This window comes from Pongo abelii, chromosome 5 (genome assembly GCF_028885655.2).
Source record: "Pongo abelii isolate AG06213 chromosome 5, NHGRI_mPonAbe1-v2.0_pri, whole genome shotgun sequence".
NCBI lineage: Eukaryota > Metazoa > Chordata > Mammalia > Primates > Hominidae > Pongo > Pongo abelii.
The window spans coordinates 161,626,352-161,654,135 of record NC_071990.2 but is presented as its reverse complement, the minus strand read 5'-3'; the positions used below and the strand labels follow the sequence as shown (position 1 = coordinate 161,654,135).

The window sequence follows — 27,784 nt, the reverse complement described above, 5'->3', positions numbered from 1 at the left end:
TTCTCGTGCATGAACATTTTATTCCTGATATCTGAAAAGTTCCAATAATTCCCTCTGAATCCAGAGAATATGGTTTGATACAAGTGAACAAAATGGTCCCTGAGCATGTAGAATTGGAATTCTATTTACAGCCAATGTACTTACTACAGAAAATCTCTCATTTTTTAAATCACCTTGTGATTAATCCAAAACAGAATTTCTCAACTTTACACCAATCTCATCCATCAGGATGGACGGGTCAGGATGTCTGCTGGTCCTTCTGCAAAGTTAAATCCACCAGGAAACAAGGACGATTTGCCACCGCTGAGGTCAGGATTGTCAAATGGACGTGCTGCAGCCACATTGGAGAACATTTCAGAACGGGGAATTCCCAAAACACTCCAGGCTGGAGGTGGCAAAGTCCGGCCACTACCAAATCTGGCTACCACCTGTTTTTGTAAAACCCACAAGCTGAGAATAGTTTTTTTACATTTTTAAATGGTTGAAAGGGAAAAGAAAGAATTTCTATGACATGAAAATTACATGAAATTCAATTTTTAGTGTCCATAATGAATTTGTTGGCGTGCAGCCATCCTCGTTCATCTAAGCACTGTCTGCTTTCACACACCCACAGAGTTGTCATTGCAGCACAGACTGTACGGCCCGCAAAGCCAAGAGTGGCTGCTATCCGGCCCTCGACAGCAGCTTCATTGGAATCAGGGGAGTCTGCACTCACTTGGAAATACAGGTTTGAGGTGGGTTGTTGAATTGGCCTCGTGTCTTTGCCCCTCGCTGGCAACAGTGCCAGTGCTCCACTCACTGGAGTGAAGATGAAGAGGAGGTTTGTCTTCATCCTTCATCCCCCAAGTATTGACTTGGTGCCTGTCTCGGGACCATGTGCTGCCCAGCATCCTGAAAAACACACCGAGTGCCTTGGAAGTACAACAACTCACTTTTTTTATTGCGGTAAAATATACATAACATAAAATTTACCATCTGAAACATTTTTAAGAATACAGTACAGTGGGGTTAGCTACATGCCCATTGTTGTGCAATAGATCTCCAGAACATTTTCATCTCCTCAAACTGAAATTCAGTTCCTACTAAACACTAACTCCCCACTCCCCCCTCCCTCCAGCCCCTGGCCACCACCATTCTACCTTCTGTCTCTATGAATCTGACAACTCTAAGCCCCTCATATGAGTGGAATCATACAGTCTTTGTCCTTCCGGGCCTGGCTTATTTCACTTTGCATAATATCCTCAAGAAACAACTAACATTTGCTTGATGCTTGAAAGTTTACACAGAATTTCCTTGTGCGTTATTTCACTTACTTGGCACAGCTACTTTGTGGGGTACGTTACTTTAATTCCATGATAGCAGATGCCATTGGTCAGCCCTGAAGCCACCCCTGTGGTCACTTGCAGGTAGATCCTGTACCTGCCCATGGCTCCCTGTGTCGCTCTGCCTAGACATATTCCCTGCTTTGGGCCATGCTCGGCCTGAGCACAGGGCAGGCCAGGAAGAGCTGGGAGTTGACGTCGGGGAGTGATGTTCCCTATTGAGGGGCAGGAGGTGGGGGTCAGCGCCACGGCTCTTTCGCCCTTCCAGGAGGGCAGTTCTGAGGTGGGACCTCACTGTCCTGGACCCTTGTTCTCCTTCATTCACCCTTTGCTAACTTCCTCCTTTCCCTGTCTAAATTCTCCACTCTCTCCCATGCTCCTCTGGATGACGGCCACATGAATTACTTGCACTAAATCCTTGTCTCAGGATCTGCTTTGGGTGGAACTCCAACTAAGTCACCAGTCACAGAGATTAACTTGTTGACACTTGCCAAGCTACTAAGTAGACAGTCAGGCTTCTAGTCCTGTTTTCTCATTCCGGAGGCCTCTGCCTCAGGTGTTGACAGGCTGGTGTTGGCCAAAAGGTACCATACAGGGAATGTTAGCATCAAGCCTGCGAATCACTCCTTCCCCACAGCAATGCCTGCAGGAACAATAACCTCAACCAGGGCACCTTGCAAAGATGCTGAAGACCTCAATCAGACTGCTCTGTAGAAACGTTATACTCAGTGAACTAGTCCTATTTCCAGCAGGATATACCTAATCTGTCAAGATTGTTTATTATAAATAAATTTGGGATTTATAGATTTATGGGGCAGAGAGGCTGGAGAAAGGGTATGGGTAGTCACGTAAGTATATTCTACCTGTGTAATGAACAATGTGCAAAATGGAGGTACCCCAAACTTCACAAGTTTCCTTTGAGAACAATGTTTCTTTGTGTACGTTGCTCAAAACTCATCAGTCAATGTAAAACTTAAGTGTGTGCCAATGTATGAGAAGGGGACATTTTGGGGGGGCTCAACAAGATGGCAGAATAGAAGATTCTCTGGAACCATTCCCCCCACAGAAATATATTCCAACTATTCAAAGACAAGAACACCACCCTGAATTCACCAGAACTTTGGGGAGAAGCTGAGAAACCCCCTGGGTCCACAGAATTGAAAGAAGCCAGAACTGGTAAGAGAAAAACAATCAATTCATACTGTGCCACCACTCCCAGCTGGCATAATGTCACTCAGAGAATGTCTCTAGATCCACGGTTTCCAAGGTGACAGGAGAGAATTAGAGGTGAGCATTTTATCTCCCCACTGATCTGGTCATCTTCATGGGACACCCACTCTGGCCCCATCCCACAGGAACCACTGAGTATGCCAGGATAGCTGAATGACCTGGGGTGAACTGGGGACAAAAAGCCAAGCACTGATTGCAGCAACTGGTGCACTGGTGCACTCTGAGCTCTGATCAGTGGGGACACCATGGTGAAGGGACTGGCTGGCACAATCCACATGGAGGTCCAAATCCCTGGCTGCATTTTCCACAGAGCCTAGGTATACTCGAGAGCCCTCCCCTGGCCTGGAAACAACAAAAAGCTCAAGATTAAGTTCTGACACTCACTTACATCTTCCCTGAACTGGGAAATGTTGACAGAGCAGCAATATAGTTCCAGGGCAATGTTTAAGTTCCAGTGCTCACTGCAAGTCTCACTCAGAACAGGAAGAAACAACAGACCAGAGTTTAAGTTCCAATACTAAGTAGCAAAGCTCTGACACCACCAAAGAACACTTGAAAAACTGTCAGAGGTGACTATCTTCTCAATTGCACGGGGATCGACATGAAGTGCAAGGACTGTGAAAACTCAGGGGAAAACGACACCATCAAAAGAGATAACAAAGCTGTAGCAATGGACCCAGAAGAATTGAAGATCTCCAAAATGTCTGACAGAGAAATCAGAATAATCCTCCTAAAGAAGTTCAGGGAATCACAAAAAGTACAGATAGAAAACTAAATGACATTTGGAAAACAATCTAGAAACAAAATGAGAAATTTGACCCAAAAAACCCCAGAAACAATTAAAACTGTTGGTCTCCTCCAGAAAAGAGTGTTTCATTTGTGCCTGGCACTTGCCTCTTATCATTTGAATCATTAGTTTCATGTTGGGTAAGATCTGTAAGTCACTCTGAATTTGCTTTAACAATTCAACCTTTTGTATTAACATGTATATGTACACATTTAAATAATTAGTGTAAGAGGATCTCCTTATCCATGAATGATTGGTTTTAGTAAAAGATTGTTAAAAAGGAATCTTGTTAAAATGAGGACCACAGTTTCATAGAAAATCATGAAAAAAGTGAAATTAAAATCATGAAAATTGTTTTAATTGTGCTTTACTAAAACTCATTATAATTTCAACAACATGCCAATAATTTTAAGCAAATGAGACCCCAGTAGCTGATTTTTGGCCTTCAGGAAAAGCTAAGTCTCAGGAGACTTCCTTCCAGAACACAATCACCATGTTGTAAGAAACCCAAACCACATCAAAGGGCCTTGTGTAGGAACTCTGGTCCACCTTTCCAGCTGAGCCCCAGGAATGACCAGCCTTGTGATTGTACCACCTCGATTGCCCTGCCTAGACAAGCCTTCAGGTGGCTTCTGCCTCAGCCAACAACTCACTACAACTACAAGAGACGCCAAATGAGGGACTGAGCTCAATCAACCCATGGAGACTTGAGAAATGACAATACATTGTTCTTTTAAGCCACAAAAATACTTAATTTTTTGGCATAATTTTTCTTTTTTTTGAGACGGAGTCTCACTCCATCACCCAGGCTGGAGAGCAGTGGTGCAATCTCAGCTTACTGCAACCTCCGCCTCCCAGGTTCAAGCAATTCTCCTGCCTCAGCCTCCCAAGTAGCTGGGATTACAGGCGCTCGCCACCACACCCAGCTAATTTTTGTATTTTCAGTAGAGATGGGGTTTCACCATGTTGGCCAGGCTGGTCTCAAACTCCTGACCTCAGGTGATCTGCTCACCTCAGCCTCCTAAAGTGCTGGGATTAAATGCATGAGCCACTGTACCCGGCCAATTTTTCTGTCTTTACTTAATGGTTACTTTTGCTGAATATCAGAAAGTGGGTAATTTTTGCAAAAATATCTAAAGACTTCAGCAGTTTTCCCAAGAGCCTCTCTTCAACATTTGATATTAAAATGCTTCTTTTTGGAAGCTCCCATCTCATCATCATCCTTGTTTATTTTCCTCTGATTCAGCTGCTAACCGGTCTAGCTCTTCTCCATGCTCTTTTATCAATAGTTGAAGTGTATTTTAGCAGTTCTGTGACACCTCTCTTACCAACTTCACTGAATCCTGAATGTTTGTCAAGATCATCAATGAAAGTTCGAGGACAGTTTGCACATTGACTCTGAGGCATTACAAGACTGATCCACAAAACTGTAGATGAGGCAGCGAGAGAGACTGTGGTGCTAAGCAGGGGGAGGCCTGATGGTACCCATTTTATAAGTGATACATTTGCTAATGTTTTCATATCGAGGATTTTTGTTTCCCACATAACCTTGCAAAGTTAAACAGTCAAATGTTAGGTAAAGAGAAAAGAAGCTTCCTGTTTGTGGAGTCAAGCAAGCAAATACGTGATTGCTCCCACCTCCTCCTTTCTTCACTTCTACCACCCACTCCTCACCATCTCATTCAGCAGCCTGAACAGCCGGGTGTCTTGTCTTGTGCTGCTCCTCTCCATGAGAAAAAGCACAGGAAAAAGTATGTATGACTTGATGTGTTTTCCTTTCCAGGGGTGATTTCTAATTTAAGAAGAGGTTGAGTAAAAAGACAAATTTCAACCTAACGGAACTACTCTTCCAATGGTGAAACTGTAGGGACACCCATAAAGCATCTTCTAAGTGCTCCTTAAACAACTCCATGAAGGCAGCCAATGATCCCATCTCCATCTCCATCAGTCACTGGAGCTGTGAGGCACAAAGGGAGGAGATGGCTGCTGGTGGCTCTCCAGTTGCTCATCTCAGTGCATACAATGCTGTCTCCAGAGAAGCAACCAGTATGTGTGGCAGGGAGCAGGCTAGTCAAGGCCAGTGGTGCTGTTCACCAACCCTCCTCCATCCTGCTTCCTGAAAATTCTGTCCTCCCTTATCCTGGACTGAAATTGATGGTGCAGGACAGAGAGGGAAAATTGCTGGAGAAATGCCACTGGGCAGGCAACAGGGGAAGGGGCTGGAGCATCTTAGCTAGGGTGTCACCTTAGCCAGGGAGGGGCATACTGAGTTCCCCCTGAGCACACAGGGGAGAGGCCAATATGCAGGAGATGTAGCTAGGTGAGCAGAGGGGACGGCGGGGATGTCTGGAAGAGTTCTTCCAGTTGCTTCTCTTCCCCTTGTGTAAAGGGGAGCCAGCCATCATTTACTGAGAGTGAGGAAGGGAAAGATGTGGAAAGTCTGGGAAAGAAAATGTATGGCACGGTTATCCAGGAACTCAGCTTCCAGAGGCTCTCCTGAGTCTCTAATGCTTGAGCTGGACGTAGATGGATAAATGGAGTTTGCTAGATTTAAAAAAGGTAGAGCGATCTGTGCAAAGGGAATAGCATAGCAAGGGGGACAGGGTGACAAGTGGTGTCCTTCACTGAAAAAAGAATAGGGGCAGGCCCAGCACAGTGGCTCACACCTGTAATCCCAGCTACTTGGGAGGCTGAGGAAGGAGAATTGCTTGAACCTGGGAGGTGGAGACTGCAGTGAGCTGAGATCACGCCACTGCACTCCAGCTGGGGCAACAGAGCAAGACTGTGTCTCAAAAAAAAAAAAAAGAAAGAAAGAAAAGAAAAGAAAAAAGAAATGGTGGGGAAATGAATGGGTTACAAGCACCTGTAGGACATTGGGTCAAAAAGTCCATTAGATGGTTGGACACACAGGACTGGAGCCCAGCAAAGGGTTCTGGTCAGCAAATGTATATTTGAGGTTCATTAATAAGCAGGTGATTATGGATCAGGATCCAGGGAGAGTTCTCAGAGAGAGGAGAGTGGAGGCCCAGCCACTGAACTATGGAAAATGTGTCCATTTAAGGGAGGAACAGTAGAAGAGGGAGGAAAGAAGTGAGAAGAATCCAATCAGGAAGATAGGATTCAAAAAAGAGAGCTGGAGAAAAATGTAGCAAACTAGAATCCAAGAAAAGAGATAATTTCAGGAAGACTGTGGGTATTAAATGCCACAAAAGGCATAGGTAGAAAACAGCCCATCAGATTGGCAGTGTGGAAGTTACTCACCTTCCTGTCTGGACCAATCTCTCTATGACGGTCAGGCTGCAAGACAAATGGCAGCATGTTGAGGGCTGAATTGTGGCAAGAGTCAGGACAGTGAGTGTGGAAGAGGCTTTCCAGAAGGTGGTTTGGAAGAGAGGGAGGGACGGGAGATAGAAACTGGAAAGGACTGTGGGTCAAGGAATGGCTCCTGGTTAGGTGGAAGCAATTTGAGTCTATTTATATGTGCAAGGGAAACAGCCCAGAGAGGGGTGCAGTGGATTCGACCACCACAGCAAATAAGCTGGAGCTACAGCAGTGAGCAAAGCTACGTCCCTGGCCTCAAGGAGCTTATAGTCTAGCGTGAAGAGTCAGAGAACGAGCAAACAAGCAAATCGATATACGGCATGACGAGTGCTGAGGAGAAACCCCAGTGGGCAGGGGAGGGAACAGAAGAGGCTGCACGCAGTATGGGGTGGCAGGAAGAGCCCCCTGCTGCGGTGACCTCTGCCACACAATTTTGTTCCTAACACTTGTCAAACAAACTTGTGTGCAGCCTGGCGTTATAGTTATGCGGTGTCTCTCCTATGACACAGGACAGCAGCTTCCATTTCCCCATCTTTGCCTTGTCCACATCATGGTGTTCTGCAGAGAAGGCTGTGCATGAATCTTTGTAGTAGGAATGCTACAAACCCTTCCCGTTCAGTTAGGACAGGCGTTATCCAAACAATCTCCTCCCCATCCCCAGGGAATTCTCGGAAGTGGCACCTAGTAACCTACGATGACTTAGGCAAATTGTCTGAATGCCTAAAGGGTACAAATGATTTAGTATTCTCTACATATTTGCAAATTTATGTAAATCTTCTTGTTTTAGTTTTAACCTTACATTTCACTTTGGGAATGGGTTTGGGGAAGAGAGAAAGAAATTAGTCTTTGTAACCCTGCCAAACTCTGAATCCTACCTCTTGGTAAGGCATCATTTTAAAAGGTTAGAATAATTTTTATATTCACTATTGCATTTGATTTCCCCACTTTATCTGCAGAAAAACAATAAATAGGGGCTTTCTATTAGTTCACCATATTTTCCTTAAGTAGAAATTCTTTGTATCTGATAGTCTTTAGGGTCCCCTTTGAGACTAAGATCCCCTTAGAGATGAGACGAGGTTGGCCCCCTTTCCCTACCCCAGAGGCCGGCACACAGCACACACAGGAAAGGACAGGAAACAGAGGGGAGTTGCTCTGATCTCCATATTCTGTTCTTTCCCAGGGAAGATGCTCTGTTTTCAACCAAAAACAAGATCATTCTAAATGTCATTGCTCCACACCCCATCTGGGCTCCTGAAAGCAAAGCTGCCTTGTTTCTGAATCAGATGTCGTCACCCACTGAAAAGCCTCCTGCATCCAAGCTTGGCTGGCAGTGGGGTCCTTGCTCGAGGGGACAGACTCCTCTCCCCCAGCTAAGCTGCCCCGCATCATTTCTTTTGAGAAAGGAAGAGGATGGAGAAGGACCAGCAGCAACAGAGAACCGTTTCATCACTGCCTCTCTGACCTTTTAAAGAGCAAATGCTTAAAATAAATACTATCTGGCTCATTTCTATGGACTTGAACATTTTACAACCTGTAGAATCATGTGACATATTGCCCTTTTGTGGAACTCCTAGAAGGGACAGGAAATAAACATAGCTATGCGACAGGCTTCACAGCTAAAAGCCAGGACGTGCCGTGTCTGGAGGGCAACTCATGGCAGGCAAGAGGCAGAGCCCACCCTGGAGTGCTGAGTAAAGATGCTGAGGAAGTCATGCAAGGATCTGTCATGAGCAAAAATATCAGAGTCCTCCAGGATGTGACCACATTTTCATTAGCCCTTGCCACTGAGCCTCCTTCCAGGTGTGATTAAAAAAAAAAAAAAAAAAAAAAAAAAAAAAAAAAAAAAGCCTCAGGAGGAGAGGAGGCAGACAGGTGCAGAGACCCGCACTTGGCTGCAGCTGAGAACTCTGGCTATAAATAACCCACCTCTTCATGGGGGAGGAGGGTCCCAGTCACCCCCAGGAAGTCATAAATTCAACTCCATTCGTAAAAATGTTTATGCAATCAAAGGATTTCAAAACACAGACTTTCATTTCATCTAGTATTCCCACAGAGGGAAGGTAAGCCACCACTCCTCTACTGGTGGCCAAATGTTTTTCTGCACAACCTGAAATGATGCACTAGCACATGGCTGGTTAGATCATAACATCCACGATGTTTTTCAATAGAGGCGTAATGCCATGAAAAGCTTTCATGCTGCAAGCAAACAGAAGACCTTCGTAAATTTACATTCAACATGTAAAAACACATAATAACTTCTGTACACGATAGAGCTGTGTGTATGTTTGTGTGTGTGCTTTACAAAACAAAAATTTATATCTTGTCTACCATTGAAGGGAGTAAGGAGAGACTGATATTTGTTGAACATCCACAATGTGCCAGGTGCTTTACAAGCCTCATCTTCTCATTTCATCCTCACAGCAGACCAAGGAGGTATAGACTATTGCCGCGACCATTTTATGAGTGAGAAAATGAGGCTCTGAGAGGTTTAACAACTTGCCTGAGGTCACACAGGAAGCGACCCTTGTTCTTCCTGCTACATCAAGCTGCCTCCTCAAGCTCCAACAAATACTTTTGTTACCTTGTCCAGTACACATCTGTAAATCTTCCTGCTAGAGTCATTTTTATGGTTCACGGTAAGATGCTGCCAAAAGAGCTGAAAGAAATAGAAAGAGTCTTTGTCAAGTACAGAAATGACAGGTCATTTCCAGAAGATACAGTACAGAGTTCAATTTCATCATTAATTAGTATCTCATGCATATGGGATGAGATGTCCTTCTGTATCACATTTAGGAGATACTTAAGTTATATTCCAAGCACAAACTAAAAATGACCTGTGTTCCACCATTTTTATCCACAACTTCCCTCACAGTTCTTAGACGACAGTCTCAACTGTGACTGTATTACAATTGTCTTCTTGGCGCCGAGGTTGCATTTCATCTTTGAAAGCCCTGGTCAGAACAACTTTTAAGGACTCCTTGAATCTCTTCTTCTTACTGCTTCCCACAAAGAAGTAAATGAAAGGGTTGGCGCTACTGTTGATTGTGGAGAAGAGCAGGGAAATGTGGTGTAGGTTCCCAAAGGTCGACCAATACTCATAGTACAGCAGGTAAAGGAGTCTCATGGGCATGGCGAAGATGAGGAATATAATGATGGTGACCATGATGACTATGTAAAGCTTGGAGGAATGGGAAGCCCACGTGTTCTTCCGGATCTTCACGACCAAGATGGTGCTGGACACCAGCATGAGGGGCATGAAGACCAGGAAGCTCAGGACGGCTATAAAGATGATGACTGCCCGGCAGTCACTTCGAGAGTGACTCTCTTCTTCTCTGTCGATGCACATGACATACTCCATGGTGGTCACCAAGCAAGAAAGAGCCCACAGAAGGGCACAGACCAACGCTGACTGGTACTTGGGGCGATGGCATCGGTACCAGATGGGGTAAAGGACTGACAGGCACCTCTCCACGCTAATGGCCGTCAGCAGATAGAGGCCCGTGTTGTAGCCAAACAGAAAAGTCACTGATAATGTGACAATTGTATAGTAATGGCCAGAAGAAAGCTCATAATCTAAAGCATAGTCGATAGACAAGATGAAAATACAGAAGAGCAGTGAGATGTCTGCAATAGACAAGTGGGTAATGTAGACAGTGAAGGGATTTCTTCTCATCCGGAAGCACAGGAACCAGAGGAGAATCCCATTCTCAACAAACCCCACTGGGGAGATGCTCATAATGACCCAGTGCACGATGGGGATTTGCCGATGTGCATTCCCGACCGAGGCGTTCGTGCCAGTTGAGATATTCGTGGGTTCCTCAACAACAAATGATGTCACGTTTGACCCATCCATGAGGAGGCCTCAGGCTGGAACTCTTCAGGTAATTTTCTGTAAATATGTCCAAAGCAAAACAAACACAAAAAGCCATGAAAATTGTTGAATTGGAATAAAAGGGAGAAATTCAGCTATAAATCACAATCTTCATGTTATTACAAAAAAGTTTAACAGACTCTACAGTTATCTTTGTCACAATGATAAGATTAGGCCTTTAGGACCTGATAAGAAAGGAACTTAGACCTGATAAGAGAGAGAACTGATTGAACGACCCTTCTGGATCCCCAGTGATAACCATTCATTCTATATCATTGTGTTCTTGTGGCTTAGTGCCAAAAAGGAGATGGCCAGGCAAGAGTGGCCGAGTGCCCTGTGCAGGACCCATTTCCAGTTCTGGCCCGAGCTTTCCTAATGGCATTTTGAAAATCATTTCACCTTCTGTGCCTCCATTCATTTGCCTGAGGGACCAGGTTGACTGCATTAAGACTTGATGACAAAACGCATGTCTGGGCAATGTTGCCATTGTCATTTTTTAATACATGAAGTGCCATAAGCAGTAAGGAGAGGGAGTGCCTGGGACAATGGGTTTAATATTGTACCAATATTGCTTAAAGTGTGAACAATCAAAAGGCATTTATTTTACACGGCTTCAATATCTGCAACAAAGCTGGGCACCCGCTCAGACTACGTAAGCCAGGCAAGCCATCGATGTGTGGAGTGGATGGAGAGCCCTAACAAGACGTATGTACATCCCCACAGACCACAGGCCAGATGGTGCAGGAAACACCATCACCAGATGCCAGACAAAGCACCCCAAAAATTTTTTTTTCTAGTTTGTGTGCATGCATGTGTATGTGTATGTAGTAAAACATTGTTCTTTGCTTTCTGAACTTTGTCCATAGGAAGTTGATCAAAATAATTTTTTTTTTTTTTGAGACAGAGACTTGTTCTGTCGCCAGGCTGGAGTGCAGTGGCAAGATGTTGGCTCACTGCAACCTCCGCCTCCCGGGTTCAAGCAATTCTCCTGCCTCAGCTTCCTGAGTAGCTGGGACTACAGGCACGTGCCACAATGCCCGGCTAATTTTTTGTATTTTAGTAGAGATGGGGTTTCACCATGTTGGTGAGGCTGGTCTTGAACTCCCGACCTCAGGTGATCCACCTGCCTCGGCCTCCCAAAGTGCTGGGATTACAGGCATAAGCCACCGTGCCAGCCAATCAAAAGAATATTTTTAGTGAATAGATACCTGTCTTTTCCTCATGAGCTCACCTGAAGCAGAATAATACATAAATGTGTTATTTTGTGGCACTTGAACGGCTCAGGTGATATTAGACATTTCTAGAATCGAGTTAGCAGAGCCCCAGCACGTGCAGGCCCTGAGCTGTGATCTCAGTACAGCCAGGCCTGGATCCTGGACCAGCAGGTAGCCTTTGGGTTGGCGAAACAGGTGTTTCCTTCCAGCGATGTGATCCAGGCACCCAGGAGGACCCTGCCTCCGTGGTCCCGATCATGCCTATCCCACTGACATTTCCCTCAGCTGTTCTAATGGGATGCAGGAAATTACTTTCACTGGAGGAGAGCTTCCTTTTACTTCATAATTAGTAGACAGAGACCCGGATAAGAACCCACACAGGACGAGAGCTCGCATGCCCTGTCATGGCTAACCAAAGGCCTGCTGTAGAGACCAGGCCTTGTTAGAAGTTTGCAAGTAAGACCACCATGTTCCCCAAATTCTCCCCTCACACATTTAGCCCATACCAGGCACTGTTCTAGGCACTGGGACATGGCAGTAAATAAAACAGACAAAGTGCCAGCCTGGTGGAGTCTGTATTCCAGTGGGGAGGCAGTCAAGCAAAATACAATAACAGCAACAACAATCAAACTGACGTCAGTGCATGAACAGTGCTATGGAAAAAAGTAAAGCGGCATTAAAGGAAAGGAGTGGCAGGGACCTGGGGGTTCCATTGTCCATAGAGTGATGGGAAAAGTCTCACTCATGAGGTCACACTTGGGCAAAGACACGAAGGAAGTAGGTGACCGAGGCCTGCGGGTTCTTGGGGGAAAAGTATTCCAGGCAAAGGGAACAGCAAGTTCGAAGTTCCAGAAGCAGGAGGCAGCCAGGAGTGAAGAACCGCAGAAAGGCCAGCGAGGCAGGAACGGCCCGGAAAGGAGAACAGTCAGGTGCTGAAGGCAGGGGTCTTTGGCGACCAGGTCCAAACGGGCTTCGCGGGCTGGTGCTTTTACTCCCAGTGAGACGATAAGCCACAGGAGGTTCTGAGAGGAGGAATGTGGTTAACTTGGGGGACTGGGGCGTGAACAGCCTCGGTATGGCCCCTGTGTTCAGGTGACACTCTAGGGCCCATGGCAGGAAGGAGGAGGCCAGGTGGGACGTGAAGGCACTGGCCTAGACACAGGGAGGATGTTAGCATAAACCAGGTTGTGGCAGAGGTAGTACTATCTGGTGGGAGGTCTTTGATTTGATTCACTGACGGAAGAGATACGTGTTGTGGTAGAAAGAGAGAATACGTGTTTAGCCATTTGCTGAATGGACAGGTGCAGGTGAAGCAGGTTAGCAGGGCCTGTGGAGTTCGAGAAGCCTGTGAGGCAGCCAGGCCATGTCCGGGGAAGCCTCAGGAGCCGGGGGAAAGTTGTAGCCTGGGCATATAAATGTGGGTGTTGTATGGAAACAGGTGGAATTTGAAGCCATGAGGCAAGATGAGGGTATCTGTGAGGGAGGATGAGAGTATCTGTGAAATATGGGCCATTAAAAAGGAGAAGAGGTTCAAGGACTTGGCCTTGAGGCATTTCAAAGTTAGAGGCTGGGGAGATGAGGAGGAAGAAGGAGAGGAAACTGAGGATGACCTGACAGGGAGGCAGGAGAACAACTGGGGAAGAAGGGCTCCCAGGAGGCCAAGTAAGAACGAGTTCCAGGGGAAGAAAATGTAATCAACTGGGCTAAATTCTACTGCAAGTTCAAGTGGGCTGAGACCTGGAACTTGATATTGACCATGGGAGCGGAGCCACTGCTGACCTTGGTAGGAGTATTTTCAGTAGACTGGACAAAATGAATGCCTGATGCAAGTGGTTTAGAGCGACTGGGAGAACAGGTGGAGACAGTGAGTGTAGACAACTCTCTTGGGGGCTGTGGGGTTGAGAGGTGATAAATGGATAAGAATTATCCAGTAGAAAGCAAACAATTGAGGAGTCAGGAAGTAGGGGTCTAGAGCTGGGTGGAGTCGCGGCCTTGCCAGAGCATAATTTATACCTGGTGAAGGGGAAGGCAGGCTGTGTGGCTGCAGATCTGGTGAGGTGGGTAGATGTGGTTGTGGGAGTGCCCAAGGCGAGAAGTAGTCTTCTGAAAACACAGTATCTCTTTTACAGCAAAGTAAGGAGCAAGGTCATCAGCTAAGAGTGAGGAGATGTTAAGGGTTTAAGGAGAGAGGGCACGATGTGAAATAAATGAGGGAAAGAGAGGGCTAGGGACATACACAAAGTGCAGGATCTCCAGCCAGGCTAACCTAGAGCCCGCCCAGGTTAGTGCTCGGGAACCTGGGAGAGACCACTCAGCCTCACCTGTGCTTCTCTACAGCTCAGCTCAGCTGTCCAGGTGCCAGCATGGAGAAAGGGGAGAGTTGGATTTAACCAGGGCTGGGGTTTACCAGGCGGGTACGACACAGAGTGGGGGTCAAAGGAAGCAAAGCATGTAGAAGAAAAGGGCTACGATGATGGACTCTGGAGCCCAATGGGGTTAGGAGAAAAATGAGGGCACGAGGGAGGTAACAGATGTGAACAGGAAATAGGAGCTACATATCAGAGGTCCCAGCAGTGTCAGGGAATCATTGAAGTCCCCGTACTAAAGGCACTGAAGGGGAAGGAGGAGGTGAGGGCTGGAGAACGTGATGCTTAAAACTGAGCTTGGGGCAGTGTAGTTTTGGGGTTATCAGTATTAAGTGCAGAGCGTGACTGTGGAAAAGAAGGGCTGAGGGAGAGTGGAGGATAAAATCATTTGAGCTGAGAGCAGAACCTGTAGCTGCAGCGCTGGAAGAATTATCCACAGATGCTCAAATCGCTGAGAAATAGTGTTGGAGACAGGAACATTGATGGAAAACGTGGCTGTAATCCAGGTGCTAAAATCATCAAGGAATTTGGGACAGCAGCCCAGGGGTCTGAAGCGACCACAGCAAGGAGGATGGGAGGCGATACAGTGGCCAGCATGCACTTCAGAGACTGGTGTTTCATTGCTCCTGCTGCTGCTGGTGTTGGAGAGAGAGGAAAGAGGGAAGAAAAGTAATTCAGAGTACACAAAAGGTAGGGGTAACAAGGGCCTTGACCAGCGCCGTCTAACAGAAACACAACGTGGGCCACCTGTGTAAGTGAAGTTCTAGTAGCCACATTAAAGAAAGTAAAAAGAAACCAGCAAAATCCATTTTAATCATGTACTTTATTTAGCCTAATGTGTTTAAAATATTATTTCAACACGTCATCAATACCAAAAATATGGATGAGGTATTTCATGTTCTTTTCCATGCATTAAGTCCCCCAGATGCAGCGAGTATTTCACTCTTGGGGTTCATCTGGCTTCCGATGAGCCTGGTTCCCTATGCTCAGGAGCCTCATGTGACTCAGTGCTCCCGTTTTGGCCAACACAGGTAGACAGCCATGGCAAAACTGAAGTCGCTTATGCAAGGAAGCCAAGTGCTTTCATCTTTTAATTACAAACCTAAACCAAAGACCAGAGATGTAAATTCAGGACCTAATCTGAGTTTTTGAGGATACTGACAAGATCCTCTTTCTGCCTCCAGTCCATGCCCTGGAATCTCTCATGGACCACATCCTTCAGCTGCAGCTTCTTGCTGTGAGCAGAGAGCTCTCAGTTACCCCAGGTCACCTCCCCTTCTCTGTCACCCTGCTTGCTCATCCTAGATTCAAGGCATGCTCTATTTTCACCAATGACCCATTCTCCCAAGCAGCCTGTCCTACCCTTTCCTTTTGCAATACCAGTTTCTATTTCTGTATTCAACTTTTCTTCTTTTCCCCAAAAGTTTCCAAATAAATTCACAAAAGTCAGCTGGAAAGGTGTTTCAAATGGCATCTTCTTTCTTTAATTTTTTTTTTTTTTTTTTTTAGAGATAGGGTCTTGCCCTATTGCCCAGGCTAGAGTGCAGTTGTGTGTTCATAACTAACTGCAGGTTGAACTCCTGGGCTCATGTGACACTCCTGCCTCAGCTTCCCAAATCACTGGGACTACAGGTGCATGCCACCACACCTGGCTCATTTTTGTTTTAGTTTTATTTTTGTAGAGATGGGGTCTTGCTATGTTCATACCCAAGAGATTTCTCCTTGTAACAGAGCAGAGTTAAAATTTTTTAATTAAAAAAAAATTGTAGAGATAGTCTCACTCTGTTGACCAGGCTAAACTACAATGGTGCAATCATAGCTCACTGCAGCTTCAAACGCCTGGGCCCAAGCAATCCTCCCCTCTCAGCCTCCTTTACAGCTAGGACAACAGGCATGCACCATCACACCTGGCTAATTTTGTTTTTAATTTTTTGTAGTGTTGCCAGGCTGGTCTCAAACTCCTGACCTCAAGCAATCCCCCTGCTTCGGCCTCCCAAAGTGCTGGGATTGCAGGTGAGAGCCACTGTGCCTGGCCTCAGAGTTAAAATTCTGTCTTACTGACTGTTGTGGGCGGAATTGTGTTCCTTTCCAAAATTCATATGTTGAAGTCCTAATCCTCAATGTGACTCTATTCGGTGATAGGGCCTTTAGGGAGGTAATTATGGCCAAATAAGGTCCTAAGAGTTGGGCCCTAATCCAATAGAAGTGGTGTCCTTGTAAGAAGGGGAAGAGACATAAGAGATCTCTCTCTCTGTGAGGGCACAGAGGAAAAGCCATGTACGGACAGAGGGAGAAGGCAGCCTTCTGCAAACTAGGAAGAGAGCCCTCACCAGACCAGCCCTGATGGTGCCTCGATCTTGGACTTCTGGCCTCCAGAACTGTCAGAAAATAAATTTCTGTTGTGTAAGTCACCCAGTCCATAGTATTTTGTTATGGCAGTCAGAGCAACCTAATACACCCACTAAACAGCGAACTCCGTGAAACCAGGACCTTATCCTTTTTGAGTCTGAATCTCCAACACTTGCACACAGTAGGCATTTAATAAATACTTATCAAACTGTTTCAAGAAATAAAGCCCATTATAACAGTTCTAAGAATACACTCTGCTTCCCCACGAGAGAAAACCACCACTTTCAGTGCAGGGCTTCACACTGAATAAACGTGGGTTTCTAATGGTTAGAGCACAACTCATGAAGCACATGTAGTATTCAGGCAGACTTTGATCATGATGCGGATTTTAGTCGTGATTGGAATGCACATAAAAAATTCCATTAAAACTAGTTCTTATTTAAAAACGAATCATAATCCTCCAAATTGTTTTTATAGCGGGGTTCTATTTAAATGAACACATTGCTAAAAATCACATTCCCAGTCTTACCCAACCAACTGAGTTTCGGTCTCTGAAGTGAAATAGCAGATGGCGAGAAATGCCTTGACAACAGCCGGCCCTACGTACTCGTCACCCCAGCCCTTTCCTCCCCCAGCTCCTTGGTCATTTTGTGTATTCTTCATCTCTGTCAATGGATGACTGACGGAGATATTTGAGGTTGGGAAGTGTGAGGAGAGTAGAAGGGTAATTGCTGCTAGCTGACAAAACAGTCTAGCTCAGAATAATTTAGTGTTGGCTCAGTGAGCCTTCCCCAACAGCAGAGAGGAGACCACACATTGAGATCTCAGAAAGCCATGCAGACGAGGTAGGCACTTGCACTGCAGGGTGCATCAGTAGGGTAACTTCTCTCTGGGTCAATGCAATTCTAGGACCAGAGGCTCTCTGCCCAGACATGCCAAACATTTTTCATTTTTATTATTATTATTTTTTGAGATGGAGTCTCATTCTATCGCCCAGGCTGGACTGCAGTGTCACGATCTCATCTCACTGCAACCTCTCCCACCTGGGTTCAAGCGAGTCTCCTGCCTCAGCCTCCCGAGTAGCTGGGAATACAGGCACCTGCCACCAGACCCGGCTAATTTTTGTATTTTTAGTAGAGACAAGGTTTCACCATCTTGGCCAGACTGGTCGTGAACTCCTGACCTCGTGATCCACCCGCCTCGGCCTCCCAAAGTGCTGGGATTACAGGCGTAAGCTACCACACCCGGCCTCATTATCTTTTTTTTTTTTTTTTTTTTTTTTTTGAAACAGGGTCTTGCTCTGTTGCCCAAACTGGAGTGCAGTGGTGCAGTCATAGCTCACTGCAGCCTTGACTTCCTGGGCTCAAGTGATCCTCCCACCTCAGCCTCCCGAGTAGCTGGGACTACAGGCACTCACGACCATGACAGCTAATTTTTGTTGTTGTTGTTGTTTATTTCTTACAGAGATAGGGTCTCACCATGTTGCCTAGGCTGGTCTCAAACTCCTGAGCTCAAGCCATCCTCCTGCCTCAGCCTCCCAAAGTTCTGGGATTACAGGCATCAGCCACCACACCCGGCCACCAATCATTTTTCTTACACAGCACTTGCATTTGCAGGGATGCATGTTTACCTGGCAGTGACAGCCTGGGGTGGAAGGATAGCTCATCCTGACAGCCCTCAGTGGCCCCTGGAGTGGTCAGTTACACTGCAACGGAAACCTCAGTTGGGAACAGATTGCAAAGACAGCCAAGGAAGTGACAGCACCACGACTGGTCAGCATTACTGGCAGCGTCACAGAGCATCTTCCCTCCTCTCTTTCTTCTCACAAAAGAGATGTCTAGGGAGAAAGAAATAAGTTAGACTGTGAGAATATCGTGGTGTGGGGCTCTTGGGGCCAAAGCACCTTTCCTTCCATCCTAGCTTTGGAGCCTTGAAATCAGCTTGGGAGGCTGATAAGGATGACATCATTGCCCCCTTTTTAGAGGGAAAAACCTAAGGATTAAAAAACATGCCAGGCTCAGAGCCACCGTGTTGCACAGCCCCAAAGGGCCTACCGTCTGCCTTTGCTCCAGTATGTCCGGTGCTCCCTGGGTCCTGCAGGGCTGTAGTGCCCAGAAACTTATGTGGATCCTATTAGTCACAGTGCTGGCCAGGCAGAAATCCAGGTCACTTGACTTCTGACCATGAGCTGAGACAATAAGAAGAAAGAAGAAGGGAGAAGGGAGGAGAAGGAGAAGAAGGGAGAAGCGGAAGGAGAAGAAGGGAGAAGGAGAAGGAAGGAGGAGGAGGACGAAGAGGGAGGAGGAGGAAGAGGGAGGAGGACGGAGGAGGACGAAGAGGGAGGAGGATGGAGGAGGAGGAAGAAGGAGGAGGAAGAGGGAGGAGGAGGGAGGAGGAGGGAGAAGAAGGAAGAGGGAGGAGGAGGAAGAGGGAGGAGGAGGAAGAGGGAGGAGGAGGAAGAGGGAGGAGGAGGGAGGAGGAGGAGGAAGAGGAAGGAGGAGGGAGGAGGAGGGAGGAGGAGGAGGAAGAGGAAGGAGGAGGAGTGAAAAGGAAGAGGAGGGAGGAGGAGGAAGAGGAAGGAGGAGGAGGAAGAGGAAGGAGGAGGAGTGAAAAGGAAGAGGAGGGAGGAGGAGGAAGAGGCAGGAGAAGGGAGGAGGAGGGAGGAGGAGGAAGAGGGAGGAGGAGGGAGGAGGAGGAAGAAGGAGGAGGAGGGAGGAGGAGGGAGGAGGAGGGAGGAGGAGGGAGGAGGAAGAAGAAGGAGGAGGAGGGAGGAGGAGGGAGGAGGAGGAGGAGGAGTCGTAGTCTGGAAATCACTGTTCTACCAAACCCCTCAACTTTACAGGACAGTAAGTGGTTGCTGGAGAGCCTGTGAGGCAGGCCAACATTCACAACCAGTTTGAGAAGCCCTGTGGCCCAGCGTGCCTGATCTTAGCCTGGAGCTCTCTCCACTACACCCTGGGGCCTAATCCTATTTTTAAGACTTTACCGTTTATAGCCTCTCTATACTTAAGTTTTCTAATCTAGTCTGCCTCTAACCTTTCCTATTTAAGGAATTCAAGTCACCATATTGTAGGGAATATTTTTTATTAAGACTTGTTTAGGCTGGGTGGAGTGGCTCACACTTGTAATCCCAGCACTTTGGGAGACCGAGGCAGGCAAATTACCTGAGGTCAGGAGTTCGAGACCAGCCTGGCCAACATGGTAAAACCCTGTCTCTACTAAAAATACAAAAATTAGCCGGGCGTGGTGGCATGTACCTGTATAATCCCAGCTACTCGGAAGCAGAGGTAGGAGAACCACTTGAACCTGGGAGACAGAGGATGCAGTGAGCCGAGATCGCACCACTGTACTCTAGCCTGGCCAACAGAGTGAGACTCCATCTCAAAAAAGAAAAAAAAAAAAGACTTGTTTAATTTCTAGTTGTGACTTTGCCACTATGTGGTCTCTGCATGTGAAGTAGTCCATTGTGAAGTAGTCTGCAGGGGCTGATCAAACCACTCCTGCCTGTTCAAAGAGCTCTGCCACTAAAAAAATGATTACCCTGAAACCACCTTTGCAAAAATTATAACAGTGAGAAAATTATGACAGTGTGAGATCCCACCTAACTGATTCCATCTTGCTCCTAAACTCTAAGCTGCCCTTGTTCATTCCTGAGCATAGGCTGAAATAACTTTGGGAGAAACTTAGTTTATAGTTTAACTTTGAAACAAAGACAATAACAACCCTTTCCCAAAACAAACCCACTTCTTGCCTGGGTACCAGAATGCCTTTGTAAGACTAACAAGTTAGGCACAAGATTCAAAATTATGGTTTAGGAGTCATGCAGCCAGAGGCCACAAGATTCTCTACCTCCCCATTGCTCCTAGGGATAACATCACTAGTGTAAACCCTGTTATTTGTGCTCAAGATATTTTTCAGACCCTGCATTCTGATGCACCAGCTGGTGCCACTCAGATAGATAATCTGCCTCAACCAGTTCTGTGATCCCACCCAGAAACAGAAGACCGCAAAAACAAACTGCTTCAACTTCCTGTGACTTCATCCTCCAACCTGACCAATCAGCACTCCCCATTCCCTGGTGCCCTACACACCAAATTATCCTTAAAAAAAACCCCAGTCTCCAGCTGGGGGCGGTGGCTCACGCCTGTAATCCCAGCATTTTGGGAGGCTGAGGCGGGCGGATCACAAGGTCAGGAGATCAAGACCATCTTGGCCAACATGGTGAAACCCTGTCTGTACTAAAAATACAGAAAAATTAGCCAGGCGTGGTGGCGGGCACCTGTAGTCCCAGCTGCTGGGGAGGCTGAGGCAGGAGAATGGCGTGAACCCGGGAGGCGGAGCTTGCAGTGAGCCGAGATCGAGCCACTGCACTGCAGCCAGGGTGACAGATCAAGACTCCATCTCAAAAACAAACAAACAAACAAACAAAAAAACCCAGTCTCTTGATTTTCAGGGAGACTGATTTGAGTGGTAAAACTCTGGTCTCTCGTTTAGCTGGCTCTGTATGAATCAAATTCTTTCTCTATTGCAGTTCCCCTGTCTTGATAAATCGGCTCTGTCTGGGCAGCAGGCAAAAAGAACCCTTTAGGCAGTTACAGTCCCAGCAGGGCTCATTTTATAGCCTCTTTAATCTTAACACAAAATGGGGGTATTTTCTTTTAAATGTTTATCGCCTTTCTTCTAATTTTAAAGCAGTATGTGCTCATTGAAGAAAATTCAGAAAATCCACACATACAACTACTATTAAAAATTAACCTGATTCAACATTTAGGATATTCCATTAGTCTTTGTTCAATGTCTTACACACACTCGTTTTTAAAATTGAGATTGCATTTTATAATCTTTTGGTATCCTTTCCTTCTACCTTTTTTTCACTCAGTATCATATTGTAAACATTTACTCATGTCAGTATATACTCTAAAAGTATGACTTCAGTATCACTAACTGAAGGTATCATGATTTATTTATTTATTTATTTATTTATAATTTTGAAACAGGGTCTCACCCTGTCAACCAGGCTGGAGTGCAGCGGCAAGATCACCGCTCACTGCAGCCTCAATCTCCTGGGCTTAAGTGAGCCTCCCAGGTAGCTGGGACTAGAGCACATGCCACCATGCCAGCTAATTTTTTGTATTTTTTGTAGAGACAGGGTTTTGCCATGTTGCCCAGGATGGTCTCGAACTCTTGGACTCAACTGATTCTCTTGTCTTGGCCTCCCTCAGTGCTGGGATTACAGGCGTGAGCCACTGTGCCCAGCTTTCATTATTTATTTTTAATAATCCCCTAGCCTTGGACATACCCATTTGCTTCTGATTTTTCACCGCTATTTTTAAAAACAAAGCACCGTAATGAATTTATGGATGCAAATTTTGTGCACATCTCTAATTATTCCCCTAGGACATATTTCTAAAAGTGGAATTGCTAGACCAAAGGGTATAAACATTCTTCAAGATTTAAATGTGTATTAACAAACTGTCATCCAAAATAACCATGCCAATTATATTAATACCAACATCAACAGTATATAAATTTTTTTCACAGCATATATATGTTTCTTTTTCTACAACATCTTCAGTTTCTTAAATTCCCAAATTTGATAGATGATAAAAGATACCTGGTTTTAATTTGCATTTATTTGATTCCTAATGAGGTTGGACATTCTTTTATGTTAGCAGTTACTTGTATTTTTTGATGGATTGTTTTTTCATATTCTATGTTCATTTCTTTTATTGAACTGCAAGAAACATTTGTAAATATGGCAATTTGTTATATGTTATATGTTACAAATTATTTTTCCCCAGAAACTGGAGTATTTTATAAAAGACATGAAAGGATGAGGCTTGGAGTTTTCTTAAAAACACTTTCTTATTGGTAAAGTCAGACCATCCTGTGCTGATCATTAAGACTTAGAGCTTGAAAAAATCATGCAGATACTGCAAACCACCCCCTTGTTTTTCCAGGTGAGGAAATTAACTCAGGACTAGTCCAAGGTTACATACCTAGTAACAAAGGCAGCAGCAGAGCCTGGATTGCCCCAGGTCCAAATTGGCGCTATTTCTAGCCCTCCCCTGCCCCACCCAACATACACACACACCAGCTCATTGTCAACAGTCCATCTATGTGTGAAGTTCACACACCCATTCATGGGGCTGCTGTTAGGACTTCTAGAACATTTATTAATGGCTTCTATGTCACCAGAAGCAACCGCACAATCAACTGGGTTGTCAGTAATTAAAATCCTTAAAAGATGGAGTTTTTAATTTATCAAAGGATGGATCTTATTTATCAAAGAATGGATTTTTATTTATTATAGCACCATCTACCCAATACCAAACCCATAACCAAAACAACACAAACACACAGGAATGAGTTATTTTCAGAAATATTGTCTCTGTTTTCACTTTCTTCTGTGAAACAGAGTAGCTGCTAGCTATCACTATTATCAATAAACACATCTATTGATGAAGGACACCATGCTTCACCATTATGGGTAAAGATAATTGATGTCAGAGGGGGCAATTCAGGCATGTCCTTTCATCAGAACAAATAAGAGAAAGGAGCCAGTGCATTCAACAGCGCAGCGCTCTCAGCCAAGTCCTCCAGAAGGGGGTGAGACAAGATCTGGGGCTCGAGCCCCTCCCCGATGCATGAATGTTGCTATGGAACCCCACTTCGCGTCTCCTCGCCTCTGTCTCTGAGATGATGCCAGAGCCTAGCATATTTCTTCCCTCTGGCTCTCCTCCTGCCTTCCTGCAGTTCTTCTTCTGTCTCCTTCGCTGGATCTGTTCTTACACTGCCCTTTGCACCTCGGAGTTCCACCAGGCTCCATTCTCTTTTTTTGTTATTTGTTTTTTTTTTTTTTTTTTTGAGACACGGTCTCACTCTGTCACCCAGGCTGGAGTGCAGTGGTGCCATCTCTGCTCAATTCAGCCTCCGCCTCCCAGGTTCAAGTGATTCTCCTGCCTCAGACTCCTGAGTAGCTGGGACTACAGGCACCCACCACCACACCTGACTAATTTTTTGCTATTTTTAGTAGAAACGGAGTTTTGCCGTGTTGGCCAGTCTGTATGCTCCATTCTCGACCCTCTTCCCTTCCTACTCCACAGACTCTCCTTGGGTGGTCTTGTTCAATCCCACCGTTTCAACCATCACCATTTGCTGATGAAATCCAAATGCACAGCTTTAGCTCACACATCTCCCCAACATGTCAGACCCATATAACCAACAGCCCTGGGTATCTCCAACGGGGCCTCATGGTGGCACAGCAGCCTCAGTGGGCCAAAACAGCAATCCAACCTTCCCCGCTGGTCCACACTTCCTCCAATATGCCTAATAGCCTTCCAACACAAAAAACTGGACACTTTACCATAATCTTGTATGTCCCCTGCACCAGTGCCTAGAATCAGCCATTTCTCCAAGGAGCCCTGGTTCCTTTCAGTAAATACTTATATTTAGAAGCCAAGATCTGGGTGTAAAATGTGCTCATTGCTAGGAGGCTGTCGCTGCTCCCAGCCCCTCTCAGTGGCAGGGCCAAGGAATATATGTACATAGATACATTTATGTATAGTCATACATACACACACCTACAGCTGTATTTCTATGTCTTTTTATATCTTTATAAAATATATACATATAATCATGAATTGACACCAATATCTCCAGTTTTGACCCACCACCAGTGAATTCATTTGAGTTTTCTCCCTCTCCATATTTGTAACTCCCTTCTCTGAGAAACCTGGCTTCTGTGGCCCTCTATGCATTTACTCATTTGATCAACCCACCTATGAATGGTTGCCTATGTCTGCCACTGCTCTTCCCCTGCCCCTGCACAGATGCCCTGCTCACTTTGTTGGGCCCTTTTACTTCCTGTTGGACCAGTGCTGCCCCTGCCACCTACCCTGAGACACAGACCTCACACTGCAGGAGCTCCGACACCCAGCATCTGTTCCCTGTACCACCCATGCAGATATCCTGCCCTGCCCAGGACTGACATCCCCTGCCATGTCACCACTGCCACTGCCCTCACCCCAGCGTGGCTGCCCCCATGGGGATGATCCTTGCCTATTCAGGCTCCAGCACCTCACACAAGACACCACAAGCCAGGCTCACCATGGTGGAAAGTAGGACTTAACACCCACCACCTTCCTGCAAAACTCAAAGAATTGTAGGCAGTATCACATCTGAATGCAGAAGAGACTTTTGAGAAGAGGGGTTTTGACACTGATCAAAGTACAGTGCAGAGGCCACAGCCTATTCTGCTTGTGCCTACAGCTGCTTGGCCTGGGAGCTGCACTTTCAGTCAAACTGACCACAAGAGGCAAGTCCTCCATCAAGCAGATTAACCCCACTGGGTCTCAACTGTTTCACATGCTGGCATTTTAATGTAGTTTTGAAAGGCTGGGGTATGAGAAATGCTAGAGATTGAACAGCACTTTGCCAATATGAGTCTCATGGAAATGCCAAACTGAGATAATGAATCAACAAGCAGGGAAACAAGCATGGTGGTTTCCATCGATGTGTAAGGATGTGGGCTTTGCAGAGCCTGTGTCCTGGCAGGTCCACCTGAGATTGCTGGCTGCATTTACCTCTCAGTGAAAGTGAGAGGAGCAGATGGGTGGTGGAGCTGATAGAAAAAACAAGGAGACTCAGAGTCAGCAGAGAGTTCTAAATGCCATACATTTATGCTGCTCAAGTGTTCTCTAGAGACCTCAGAAGAAAACAACCCCTTCCACATTCCCATTCAGTTCAGCACAGTCCTCCCATGGCCCCAGATGCCCAGCCTAGCACATCACTCTTAGAAGAAAGAAAGAGGGGGCTGGGGAGAAAGGCAGGGAGAAAAAAGGAAAGAGAGAAAAGCCAACAAAACTCAGGTTGGGGGAGTGGGCCATCTGAAAGCACCTGTTGTTCCCAGGAAACTTAAAAGAGAGCCTGACCCTAGGCTGGATTTCTAGGTGTGCAGATCCAGAGAAAAGGGCAAATTCTTCCCTGTGTGTGTGTGCAGTCACCTGGACAAACAGAAACCCATTTGTGAGATGGAATTTCCATGGCAGGCAAGGGCTCTGATGGGAATGTACAGGGCAGGACCATCTGTCCTGGTATTAAATGCATCATTCCCATCTTCCCCACACTAGGGCCATCTGCTTGCAGAAGCAGAGACTTCTTGCTCCCTTTCCAAACATACCACAGGATCAATTTAGAGCCCTGGTCTAAAAGGGGGAAAGGTGATTTTGTCCCCTAAGGGATGTTTGGCATGACTGGAGATATTTTTGGTTGTCACAATGGAGAGGAGTGTGCTACTGGTATCTAGTTGGTAGAGGACAGAGATGCTGCTAAACATCCTACAATATACAGGACAGCCCACACGGCAAAGAATTATCCAGCCCAAAATGCCAATGGTGCCAAGGCCATGGCACTCTGCTAGAGGCCAGCTTGCTACTACCTTTTTACTGCTGCACCCACAGCAATCTAACAACAGACTATACATTCTCTCACCAAATTACTCCTAAGTATCCTGGCTGGGAAGTGTTGCTAAGATGCTCATACCAAAGATCAAGACTGAGCAGGAGATTCCTTTTAACAGACACCTTGTCACCAAAGGACTGCATATGACTTCATAAGCAACAGAAGCTAATACTGATGCCAGTGCCCACTAAGGAAAAACGAAGAAAATCAATATTGCTTGCCCCTGTGATGCTGAAGAGCTGATAGCCAAGTGATTTCTCCAGAGGAATCAAATTCAATAACAACCCTTTCAAACCTCAACTTCTTTATCATTCATAAGCTTTCATTAAGCAGCCTTGAAAACTCCAAGTCCACCATTCGAACTGTGAATTGATCCTAAGATTCTTTCCCCTGAAACGAGTTAAAAAAGAAAATGCTACTGCAGAAGTTTCAACCCTGAAGTTGAAGAACAATGTCTGGGAACAGTTAACTCAGCAAAGAAGTAAATTTTCCAAAACAAAGGCAGGAGGAAAGAGAAGTTTTTGCCAACACACACCAACGGCAAACATCTAACACACTGAAAAAAAAAAAAAGAAAGAAAGAAAGAAAGAAAGAAAAACCAGCACAGAAAAGAGTTACCCAAGGAATAGCTTTTTAAAGAGAGAAAATCTTACTCTGGTTGTCAAGGACAGCTAAGCAATGAAAAACTGGGACGCAGACTCGCTGGTGTCATTTGCTCAGGAAGGGTCAGACGTGGCCAACAGGTTGGCTGCCCCTTCACATCTGGGGCATCAATGCCCAGCCAGCCTGCAGGGTCTCTGGTCCCAACATCTTGAAGGATGGCTGCAGCCTCTCATCTCTGAAGGAATCAGAGCTGCTCTCCCACTGCTGAAAATATTTGAGATGTGCCAAGCAGATGGTCCCACGCTTATCAGCAGAAGCTTCCAATGGCATCATTCAGTGACACACTCAAGTGAAAATCTTCACGCCAATCCAGAGCGGGGTGTGAGCTGGTGATAATGCAAGGCAGTGGACCACCTTGAACCACTAAGGCCAGCCAGGGCTAAAGAGAAAGACGACATGGAGAAATGCCACATGGAAGGGCAAAACCACATGTGTAGTAGAAAGACAGAACCAGCTCAAAGTCCCAGCTCAGCTTCTAATAAGTTATGTGACCTCTGCCAAGCTCTCTAAGACTTGGTTTTCTCATCTGTAAAATGGAGCTAATAATATTAACTCAAAACCTTGTTATGATGAGATGAGTCTATGTATAGACCCAGAGAGACATACGGGAGACACATGGCTAGATAGTTAAGGATTTGTTCCCTTCTCACAACCCAGTTTCGGAGAGTATCATGCTCAGTGTAGTATATAAAACCCATAGGATGCTATGAAAAGCAAGCAAGCCAAGGAGTGTGTTCAGGGGTGAAGGCAGGGGTCTGCACCATTGGCCATGCCCAGACTGCTTCCCAGCCTGGTCCGGGGACTCCTCCTGGGAGCAGCTGTTTCTGTTAGATGCAGACTCTCACCCGTGCAGTCAGGAACATGAAAGTAAATTCCTTTTCCCCAATCCCTGTTCTGCATTCTTTGTGGTTTTTTGTTTTTGTTGTTGTTGTTTGGTTAGGTTTTTTGTTTTTCTATCTTTTAAAAACCAAAAATGGTCAATATGTTACCCATTTTTCAAATAATCCAATGTGAAGCCCCAAAGGCTGAGAATTCTGGATCTCTTGTATCTCAGGTAGCCAAGCCTGAGATCCCAAGCCTGAAGACACACCCCTCACTCAGGGTAGCATTTTCTCTTGTTTAAAGGGATTCCTTCATAGATATTGTGCCAAAGTATTAAGGGACCCCGGGGACCAACTATATCAAAAGGGGTAAGAAGG

The 27,784-nt window shown here is 45.8% G+C and overlaps 1 protein-coding gene across 2 annotated transcripts; it reads right to left on the bottom strand.

Annotated features, from left to right (window-relative positions):
* On the bottom strand, window positions 1-26,771 carry MAS1 (MAS1 proto-oncogene, G protein-coupled receptor). 2 transcript variants are annotated; one of them, XM_024248895.3, is made up of 3 exons: window positions 26,626-26,771; window positions 18,091-18,297; window positions 1-10,549 (listed from the first exon to the last, which is right to left on the bottom strand). In XM_024248895.3, exon 3 carries the CDS (start codon window positions 10,511-10,513, stop codon window positions 9,536-9,538), a length of 978 nt encoding a protein of 325 aa, XP_024104663.2. In that variant the 5' UTR covers window positions 10,514-10,549; window positions 18,091-18,297; window positions 26,626-26,771; the 3' UTR covers window positions 1-9,535. The 2 variants fall into 2 exon arrangements, with proteins under 2 accessions (XP_024104663.2, XP_054413046.2); XM_054557071.2 differs by lacking the exon at window positions 18,091-18,297 and having other exon boundaries at window positions 26,576-26,771.
* Window positions 26,772-27,784: the final 1,013 nt, after the last annotated feature.